The 10,960-nt window shown below is 45.5% G+C and overlaps 1 protein-coding gene across 1 annotated transcript; it reads right to left on the reverse strand.

Annotated features, from left to right (window-relative positions):
- Positions 1-374: 374 nt before the first annotated feature.
- On the reverse strand, positions 375-1,795 carry LOC137909102 (homeobox protein OTX2-like). The gene is made up of 3 exons (XM_068753524.1): positions 1,699-1,795; positions 1,408-1,559; positions 375-1,010 (listed from the first exon to the last, which is right to left on the reverse strand). The coding sequence occupies exons 1-3, from the start codon at positions 1,793-1,795 to the stop codon at positions 375-377; spliced, it is 885 nt and encodes a 294-aa protein (XP_068609625.1).
- Positions 1,796-10,960: the final 9,165 nt, after the last annotated feature.

A 10,960-nucleotide genomic window follows, 5' to 3' on the forward strand; every position in this document is an offset into this window, starting at 1 on the left:
GCTTTGATCAAAGAGACCCTTCAGCGGGCCTACAAAATAAAAAAAAAGACAAGAGAGGGGCGTCTTTAAGAAGCTTAGGAGAAACCCTGACCCACTCCTCCATTCAGCCATGTTCGGCTTATGTCTTTCGATCCTTTTGATCCCCCCCCCCCGCCCCCCCCAACTCATTTGTTCCGTGTCCTTGATCAAAGTTGTGGAGAAGTCTGTTTGAATGTTCAATAAATTAACCCAGCAAGTGAGACAAGCGTGCAGTCCTGGCCGAGGTAGAAGTTTGGGGGGGGGGGGGGGGGCGCTGTTGTCCAAACGTGGGTTTTATTTAGGCTGTATTGCCTATAGTTTTTTTTTTCTTTTCCGGGGACTGTCCCTTTAATTTCTCACAACACTTGGAACTTCCACGCTGATTGGTCTTTGTAATCCAAACAGTCAGCGTTGAAATTGAGCTTCCATGAAGAAGAGGCCGTTTGGTCCTTGTAGTCCAAGCAGTCTGCGGCCGCGCCGAAGCCCTGCAGCCCCGCCGCCCCGTACGCCGGCGTGGAGAGGGAGGACGCGGGGCTCAGGTGGCTGGACGCGCCGCCGCTGCCCATCGGGCTCATGGCGGAGCTCGCCGCGGACAGCTGGTGGTGCATCGGAGACAGGTACGAGCCGCAGTCCATCCCCGTGAAGTAGGGCGAGGAGCCCGTGTAGCTCTGGCTGTAGGCCGGCGCCTGGCTGTAGGCCATCGGGTAGGCGCGCTGCATGCAGGAGGAAGAGGAGGTGGACAGCGGGTCGGGGAGCGGGGAGATGGACGCCGGGCTCCAGATCGACACCGGCGCGGCGCTGCTGCTGCTTATGGCCGGGAGTGAGGAGCCCGAGGGCGGCGTGAACTGCCCGCTGGCTCCGCTCTCCGAGCTGCCGTCTCTGACCGGAGAGCCCTTCTTTTTTAATGGCTTGCTGGCAGCCTTGCTCGGCGCGCCGCTCGAGCTCTGCTGGGCCTGCTGGCGATGCTTGGCGCGTCGGTTTTTAAACCACACCTGGAAGGAAAAAACACAATTCAAATTCACTTTATGGAGTTTTCCTAAAAGTTTCGTTTGTTTCGGTGTATAGGACGCTTCACAGACACAGAAAGTATCACAATGTGATAAGAATGAGATAAGTCAATCACAAAAGCCAACATGTCAAATCACCGCATCTGTTTACGCACTGTTCGATAGGCTCTATGGGAAACTTAAATAAAGAAGAGAGAAAGGCCTACTTATGTGAAATTAAAAATATATTTTTGTTTATTGCGGAAAAGGTTCAACGACCTCCTCGCAGAGAACACTTTAATGGAGCGTCTTAAGAACAGCCCGATAATCATCCACCCTGAATAAACTGTGTGTGTGTGTGTGTGTGTGTGTGTGATCGGGTTATTTGTGTCGGAAGACCCACTTGCACGCGAGATTCGGGCAGGTTGATCTTTAAGGCCACCTCCTCTCTCATGAAGATATCAGGGTAGCGCGTCTTGCCGAAAAGGTTCTCCAGCACGTCGAGCTGGGCCCGAGTAAAGGTCGTCCTCTCCCTCCGCTGCTTGCGAGGCGCGCCTGAAGGGCGGAACACTTCAAGGGTTATTTAAAGAACAAAACAAAATGTTTTTGTTTTTTTTGATGATTTAATGTGCAACTGATTTCAAAACGTTATGGCAAACGTGATTCAGGGATTTGAAATGAAGCTCTATATTACCGTGGTATCCCACTGAGGGGTGCAGCAGGTCCACGCCGGAGGTCGAGAGGCTCAGCCCGTTCACCGTGTACGGCGGCTGCTTCAAATAGGACATCATGCTCGCGGCCGGATGAGAAGAATCCAGTGAGAAGAGACACGAACCGATGAGGGAGTTCCGGCAACGGTCTAATCCTCCAAAGAAGTCACCAAGTCAGATCGACCTGAAGCAGGACACGGAACATGCAGGACGTTTTTCCAGGTTTACGCACAGCTTTTTTTACGCACAGCCCTTTACGCGTCGCGGTGGTTTAAAAGAAGTGGGCGTCCTCGCCGGCTAGAGGGGCTCTTAAAGACGGAGTGGAGACCCCCCCCCCCCCCCCCCCCCCCAGCTGCCCCTGCTGCTGGACTGAGGATGCTCTGTCTGGTTGACAGGCGCTTACAACCCCCCCCCCCCCCCCCCCCCACACACACACACACCCCGCCTCTCATCACTCCCCTCCTCCCCAATCACTCCTGTCCTGGTTGCACCAAAACAAAACACTGTCGTTAAAATAAAGGCCCCAGCCGGGCCCCCAATTAGCATATATCCACAGGTTAGACGAAGCTAAATAGACAGCTGATTGGGGGGCCATTTGCAGAAACAAAGCCCACTGTTGACCGATAAGTAATGCTGATAACAAAAGACTTTAGGGAGCAAACAAAGAGCCTGCAGCACTGCAAGCTGCGTCACATAACCTTACATTTCTGTAACTCTGGCTGATAATTTTCATTAAAACTCTCGTGCATGAAAATGCAACATAAACGCAGAAGCAGAGGCATTGCTCAAAATTAATTCTGACATATTACACTCTTCAGAGCGCCCCCCCCCCCCCCCCCCCTTTCCAAAGGAATTGCCCCCCGCGGTAATTAGATTTGGAAGGTGAGACTATCGAAAAGCGTTGATTAGAGAGGAGTAGTTAATCTTCACCTAAACAAACAAGGAAACAGGCCACTAAATTTGTCGTCAATTATTGCGAGGCAAACAGAATCCTTGATAAGCGTTCTTTTTCCCAGTCTCATATTTTTAAAATGAATGATTTAAAATGAATTCATCAAATGTGTGATACGACAAAAATGGAAACAATGCAGCTTTAATAATATGTTAACGCTCTGTAAATATTGAAACGTAGTAGGACGTATTTTGTTTCCTGTAATAAAAGTAAAACATATTTACAGATTTAACAGCAGATTATACACGTTTAAAAGCATCAATTATTTCAATTGATACAAAATATTCCTGACTGTAAAATATAAACTCTATATTGTTATTATTATGATTATGATTATGATTATTATTATTATTACGCCAAATGTCTCATAAACCTTGTATTAAATATTGTTATAATAGCAAATTATTTTAGAATAAGCCAAATGCTGCCGTCTGAATCTTTCGGTAACATTTCCACCAACCTGTAGAATGAAGTTCCTTGTTTTTCCAGCGCCGATAACGGCCAGACTCAATCTGTCACTTTTTGCCCCCCCCCGGCTCCTGGTTGCTCCACATCCGTTCAAATAATAAGTAGCCTGCCCAGCCCTTCAATTAATTATTATTGGCTACAAGAGAATTTTTTTTTCTCTCTGAGAAATTAACGAGTTAATCCGGACGGCACGCGCTGGCCTGATTACAGGACGCCAGCCACGACTCCGCATTCAGGCCTGCTTAATTTTCTGCGTCACGAAAATAAAACAAAGACTGGCATTGTATTTATCAGACCAGCTGACTGCCAGACAACCCCCCCCCCCCCCCCCAACCCCAACGCAACCCACCCTAAAAACTCACTTTCCCAAACAGACACTCATGCGCCTATAATACCTTTATTATTATTATTATTATTATTATGCCGTTCTGGATGTTTGCGTAATAATATTAATTAACAACATTATAAAATGGTTTAGCTTGTTGCTTCTCGCCAAATTTCTCAAATAAGACGTTAAAAAGATGTCGATTGTTGCCCAATAAATGCAGAACGTTTTATTTTGAATTATTTTTTTAAAATAATATTTTAGCAGCCAAACTTTCAGCGGATTATTTACAATTTTAGATGAAACATTCTGTAGACCTCCGGCTCCGATTTAATTCGAGGATCAGGGTTTGCCCCCCCCCCCTGCATGCTCCCTGCCTGAATGCAGTCAGAGTCACACATGCAGCAGTTGGAGCGCATTAATATCTGAAGTTGCGGACTGCTCTGCCGTCCTGCCATTGATCGCTTTGCTGCAGAGAGGAGAGGAGAGGAGAGGGGGACGAACTTCTTTTCTCCAGCACGCCTTCCCAATAATCTCCCTGCATGTGGGCTATCTGCGTTTCCATCGCGCACAGATCACCCCCTCCCTCACATTTACAGGAACACATGACGTTCTAAATCGATTAAATCACTTACATCAAGTTGTTACACGTTTGGGTTGAAGAATGGTTCCGAACGCGTGTCGGAGCAGAGCGCGGTGCTTTGAATAGTTTCCTCTCGGCCAAGCTTATTGGATGCGCAATAACGACTTCCTCGGTCTTTATGGAGAGAGAGAGAGAGTGAGAGAGAGTGTGAGGAATTTTATCAGCCAATGGAAATGAGAGAAAATATGATGAGCAGCGGCGTGAAGAGATGCAGCATGGTGGAAACATCACCTCCACAGCACGAGCTGCGCTTGTATTATTTTATCTTTATCATTATAACACGCGCGCACACACACACACACACACTCATAATAACACCCAGTAGACGAAAGCTCCAGTGAGAAGATTTAATTGACAAAATGTGCTGAGCAAGCAAAACGGAAGCAACTTTTTAGAAAGAGGTGAAAATAACTTATTGGGGATTTGTCACGGTTTGATTCTGTGTAACCCTGTAGAGGAGATTTAAGGGGGTGGGGGGGGGGGGGGGGGGGGTGGCTGGCTGGTGAAGCTGTATAACCCGTCATTCTCATATAACCTCTCTGTTTTAAGATTCTAAAAATACATCTTGTGTTATTAGTATGTTATCTACAAATATATTTCAGTCGCACCGCTCCAAATGTAAATTGAAATCCTGCATGTGCTGCGCCGGTGACGTCACTCGTCATCACTTGAAGGAAATAGTAAAAAAAAAAAAACTGTCGTCCTTTCAGGTCGATTAAACTTCCGATTAAACTAATCAGGAAGCTGCATGTCGGATGAACAGACTGCATGCGAGGCTGCAGCTTATAGGCGACGCTAGAATCAATACCGCCTAATCAATTACAGTGTTTATGATTTAGTGTAATTATGAAGTCACAGCTGTCAGAAAGGAGCTGCACGTTTAGAAATAATTTAGAAAAAAAACAGCGTGTCAATGTGATTTGAGTGTGGTCTTGATAACCATATAACCCCCCCCATGCAGGCCTAAATGGAGTTTTCCTATTTCTCCTCAGTGATCATAACTAACAGCCCAACCGGGCTTAATATCCAGTCCTTTAATATTTGTTCTTGGCTCATGCAGAGTCCTTTTCATCTTTGCCTCTGATTTATAATTCATCGGAACATATCTAATAGCCTTGGGGAGCGTTTCAGTTAACAAAAAGGTGAAGTCGCTTGTTAACGTCTGTAGTAATATGCCCCCCCCCCCTTCCCCCCCTGCCTCCAGGCCAATCGACGAAGTCACGGTTTCCCCTGCTGTTTAGGAGACAAAGTGAAGGCTAAAGAATCGTGGGACTGAGATCTCTCACAGTCCCTGCAGGCTGGCATGAGGAAAGTAAGCGCTGCTCCTCTCTCCTCTCTCCTCTCCTCCAGCAGCCTTTTGTTCGCTCCCTGCAGGCTCAAGGAGAATCAGGCTGCAGATCATAAAGGATTGAGTCCTCCAAGGTTTTCATCTGTTAAATCAATCAAATACTTATAATAAAAATAGAACATTTATTGAGATTAAATATTTATTTCAAGACAATTAATAATTATTATCTCTCTCTATCTCTCTATCTCTCTATCTCTCTATCTATTTATCTATCTATCTATCATCCGTCTCAAGGTCAAATGGCTCACCCCTCTGAATCAGCCCCATCTGTTGCAAAAACGGACATTTATAATAACAGCTTAATTTTTTGCCTTCTGCTCTGCAAAACTCAAGCTGATAGATTTATTGATAAGCATGGCCGAGGAAGCGATACTACAGTAATATTGCAAGCGTTCCTGGATATTGACTTGGTGCATTTTCAGAGGAGTCGACATGACCTTTAGACAGACGGTGTTTGTGCGGAAAACAACAGACATGCCCCGAGTTTCCATTCATTAAAATATGACCCAAAACCCCTTATTTCAGAGAGAGCTGTTGATTGCACGAGGCTTAGTGGCAGGCGTTAGTAAAATACAGACCAAGAGCCATACTTCTAGAGCAGCACCGCTGCAGCCAGCAAGGAAACTGGAAATATACAAGCAACCATAAAACATACTAGCAAATTCTAAAAAAAATTAGTCATAAATATTATAAATATTAGGAAAGTTAATCTATATGTATATTATAATCAATTTGTTGAAATATCTTAACATCGTAATAGCAATCAGCAAAACAAATATTTTTGAAAAAAATCAGAATCATCTAAAGATGACATTTCAGCAACCGTCTAAGTATTCTCAAAAGTAATATTCCGTGTTCTAAGATGTTTCTTTCAAAATCTTGCTCCAACTTTACCAACCTCTGCTTCAGATGCAAAATACTTTATTGATCAAGTATCACGTGGGTTCTCTCCGGGTTCTCCTCCACCCCCCCAACAACATGTAACTTTGGTGAATACGCTAAGTTGTTCATAGGTGTGAGAGTGTGCGTGAGTGATTTGTGGCCCTGCAATGAACTGGCGGCTTGTCCAGGGAGTGCCCTGCCGACGGATGGATGGTCCAGTGCAACTAATAAACTGACCGCTTCCCCCCCATTTGGTCTTAAAGACAGTTCATCATTAGTCAACAGTGCAACATCAAAGTCAAAGGCATTCCTCCAATCAGCTGAGACGCTTTGCTAAAGTGCCCTGGGACACATGGTTGACGTTAGATCACATTCACGCCTGTCACCACTTTACCCGTGGGAGGGTTGAATGTCTTTGCCCTGCCGGTACCTCGTTAACCTCCCACTAGAGCTAGCCGTATACCGAGTACCCGCATACCCGGGTACTGGTCAGCAGGGACAAGCCCTGCAGGAGCCCTGGGGGCCCCCCCACCGGGTAAGAGGAGGGAGGCAGGCGGGCCAGAGGAGGGCCAAACAAAAACACAACCTGGCATCCCCTCAGCAAACAGCCCACCTACCGTCAGCCAGCATCTGGGGAGCAGCACACAACCCCTCTGTTTCTATTCTGATTGCTGCAAACACTGAATAGCACACACACACACACGCACATGCACACACACACACACACACACACACACACACGGCTTAACAAGTATTTTTTAATTGACATAGTTAAGTCTCTATCTGTAACCAATAAAGGTTTTGTTAGACCAAGTAAACAGCAAAAGTTAGCAAGACTGAAAGAAAGAGTGACAGAAAGCGACTGGTGGAGGGAATGAGTGACAGAAAGAACTGGGGAGGAGGAGTATGAAGTTAATCCAGTCTGAATCGATGGGCCCGGCTGCTGCAGTGACACTGAAAACAGTTTTTATTTTCTTTCTTTTCTCTGCAAATTTGCACTCCCCTCTCCCTCTCTATTTGCTTCCTCCCGTGCCTCTCACTATTTTCCTGCCTTCTTATCCTTTTTAATTAGAGGGGCTATTCTGCTGCACAGAGGACCTTAATCCCCAACTGGCCAACAATGCAAAAGGCCAGTCTTTGAACAGCCGACCCGGACCCTTCTCGGCCCCAAACCTTTCCCAATCCCGATACCACCAATCAAAAGCCTTGCTAAAACACTCCACGGCTCCAGTCATTGGGGGGGGGGGGGGGAACCAGGCTCTCTCCCTTTTCTATCGTTTCCATCATTTTGGACAAGGATTCCTGAGGAACCACTGCAAAGAGAAAGTATCTGAAAGAGCATTTCAATATCCGCACTACATTCTCAAGTAGTTTTGGTTTGGTCCTGGGACAAGGCGGCGGTCAAATGGCGGGCGACTTTGAAAGAAGAAAAGTTAATTTAAAAAAGACTTGCAAGCATGAGAGGGCCGTGGAAAAGAGTTTTATGACCGGCAAGGAAGGCGTTCTAATCAAAGAAGCAGTGCAGAGAAAAAAGGTTGCACCTGTGTCTTATCGAATCTGCATTTTTTAGTATATTTGTGCGTTTCTTTTTGTCTGTTTACTGATTATATTACTTTTCCAGTAGAACGGTTAGCAGGAGCTAGCGTATAAGGCAGGAATGGCGTCCAACGTAAAACTTTGCCATAATGAAACATTTTACCAACTGATTATATTACTGCTGCTGCCATTTATGAACATATTTCCTCCTGTTTTTCTCGTGGTTCCTTCTCTCTTGTTTCTTCGTCTTCTAAAGAACTTTGTAATTTCTGTTTTGACCAGTCCTATAGAGAAATACATTTTGGTTTGCTCCAATGAGGCTGCAGGCTTAGAAAAAAAACATTATTTTAGAGATTGATTTAACAATGTCAGTGCAAATGACAACAAGACTCCAACTCTGGCCAGAAGCAACTGAACTAATTCTCCTTTCATTTTGTTCAAGCAGCAGTCTGACAAATTGCCACTGGGAGCACAACGACAATGCTCACACTTTCATTCCTGCCTCGCATGCGAATGACTGGAAAATAAGGAATTTCATTTTCGCTGCTGACGACTGCAGCTCGCTGGCTCCAAGCGCTTCCCTTTTTTGCAGGCAGGGAAAACCAGAGGCCAGCCAAGCCTTCTGCCTAGCTAATCACAGGCCCAATATTTCCATTGCAGGGAATTAGCATCTTGCTTTTATGTGTGAAATGGCTGAGGCGAGAGATGGAGCGAGTCGTAGAGAGAGCCACAGTCAAAAAAAAAAAAAAAAAACAGAGAGAGAATAAAAGAGCAATTAAGATGTTGGGTGAGCAGAAGAGCGAGACAGGCAGTCTGCTGCTGCGTGATTTGAGGCTTGCAGGCCCAGTAATTAGCCCTTCATTGTGAGATAATGGACTTGGCCGATCTTCCTGCTTCCCTGAGCTGCCCAGCCCGGCTCGACCCGTAGAAGGTCAAAGGGCACAATGTGCAGTTTGGCTCCTATACGTTTTGTGCATGCACGCGTTTCCAACTGTTAATGTTGTGTAAACCGTCAAGACTTGCATCATCTGATATTGTGGACCAAAGAATGCAAAGAACAATAAAAGAAAAGAAGTCGTCGCATGCAAGTAAATTAATCTCCCTAAATCTGCGAGGCTTTTTGGGATAAATCCCTGCTCGGCTTTAGCCTTTTCTGGGGGGAAGATTGTGCCCGTGACAGCAGCATCCGGCTGTGAGGCGTCGGAGTCACTCTCCCGGCCTATCGCTCCTTTCTCCCGCCATCTTTAGAAGAGGAGTAATCTGTGAACCCTGAATCATAAGCTTTGGGTAAATCTATGTAATACGGGTAATTCGATGAAGCAGTATTTTCCTGGTGAGTGGCAAAATCCTGTTGACTATTCAAGGATTGAATCCTCCAACTGTAATGCCATTAGACCAGAGCCGCGGATTCCTGGGAAAATGCTGTTTAATTGCCAGTAACCGGCCATTGTTTGGTGACGGGTAAACACTAGCTGAGATGGGGGGGGGGGGGGGGGGGGGGGGTTGAGTAACGAAGCGTGTGAAAAAGATGTCCCCTTTGGCTTCAACCAATCACCATTGAGAGACGGATTTACTCAGGCTCTATGAAGCCCACGCTGCAAAGTGGCGGAGGCACTGGCTTAACTAAAGTCCTCAGAAGTATAAATTCAGAGTAACTCTTTCTTTTTAATACAGGATTTGCTCGACAATGAGATTTAGAGGGTGTCTATTCAGGATAGACTTTTTGGGGATATGTTTTCAAGGATCAGGCCTTGTTGCTCACATTTATTAGCGCGGGACAGCGCGGCTCAGGAATTGTCGGCCTTTGTGATCGTGGAACAGTTTATCCATGTTTGTGTTGGCTTTCCGCACACGCACCTCGCTGCTAAGTCCTGTTCTTCCCACCTGTGTTTGAAGCTCCTCAAGAACAATAACTTCGCACGTCTAGAGATTTATCCTCAGACGACTTGTTCACATCAGCTGTTCAATGAATACAAGCTGATCGCAAGATATCTGAGCAGTCTTTCTTTCAAACTTTTACCAGTTAATCCAATTCTCACATTGCAGAGACGTTTTGTGAGAATTTGATCATTTTGAGGGGCGTTTGTTGTCCCTCGCCGAGGCCCCCCCGCTCTCTCAGGCCGGTTCTGGAGGATGCAGATTGGAAGTGAGAGGTGTGGCGGCCGAGGATCGCCTCCATTGTGAGCCGGTGCCTGGGAGACGAGAAGCGCTGCCAGACCAGACACTGATTGGGTTTGACACCACGTCCAGGAGGCGAGAAGAAGCTTTTATTTTCTCCTTTTTTTTCTTTCATAAATAAGAGAGTCTTTTTTTTTTTTTTGTATGAAAGACCCCTCCTCTGCTCTCCTCTCTCTTCCAACTCCCCCCTGGCTCTGTTGTCTTTCTAAGTTCTCTCTTTCATTCCTTTCTTTAAGTTCCAATATTGACTCCCTTATTTTTTTTCCCTCCTTTATTGTCCTTCTCACTTGGATGTAAATTTGATCTTGAGCATTAAAACATTATAAAATTACTTTTGTCCCCTTCTTCAAAAAGCAACAAGAGGAGTTGGACTCAAACACTGAGGGCAACCAAATCGCCTTTCCTAAGCCTGCCACATACTGAGTCCACTATATTGTCCTAGGATGGATGTTTTTGCCTCACATAGATCCTTAATCACTATGCCTCAGGCTATGCTCACACACTTCTCAATTGTTTAAGCTCGGGTTACTTCACAGACTTCATTAGTTAACCAATGTAGTTATATTTGTGTCTGAAAATGTCACAATAAGGCAATTATAACCTTCCATAAACTCACAACTTCAGTACTTTGCATTTTAAACAAGATGAAAAAAAAGAAGAATTTATATGAAGCTGTTACTTTCCAGAAAACTAGAGTTGTACACGTTTGCTGAATCTTTGATGCCAGAATGTAAATATTTTTCATATGACAACTGAACAGGGAGGGCGAGGGATCCCTGTTGCTCACTGCAAATATGTCCTCCAGTATTTCCCCCAAGTCGAGGGGTTTTTGTTTGGGAATTTTTCTCAAAGGAACAAAAGGCGCACCAAATTTAAAACCCCCTTGGGGCAGATCGTGATGTTCCATATCATGA

This window comes from Brachionichthys hirsutus, chromosome 20 (genome assembly GCF_040956055.1).
Source record: "Brachionichthys hirsutus isolate HB-005 chromosome 20, CSIRO-AGI_Bhir_v1, whole genome shotgun sequence".
Classification (NCBI taxonomy): Eukaryota; Metazoa; Chordata; class Actinopteri; order Lophiiformes; family Brachionichthyidae; genus Brachionichthys; species Brachionichthys hirsutus.

Excerpts from the sequence above, each read along its gene's own strand:
- LOC137909102 (XM_068753524.1), bottom strand. The coding sequence starts at position 1,795 with ATGATGTCCTATTTGAAGCAGCCGCCGTACACGGTGAACGGGCTGAGC. Across the intron at positions 1,560-1,698 it reads CCCCTCAGTGGGATACCACG|GCGCGCCTCGCAAGCAGCGG; the intron begins GTAATATAGAGC and ends TCCGCCCTTCAG. Across the intron at positions 1,011-1,407 it reads TGCCCGAATCTCGCGTGCAA|GTGTGGTTTAAAAACCGACG; the intron begins GTGGGTCTTCCG and ends TTTTCCTTCCAG.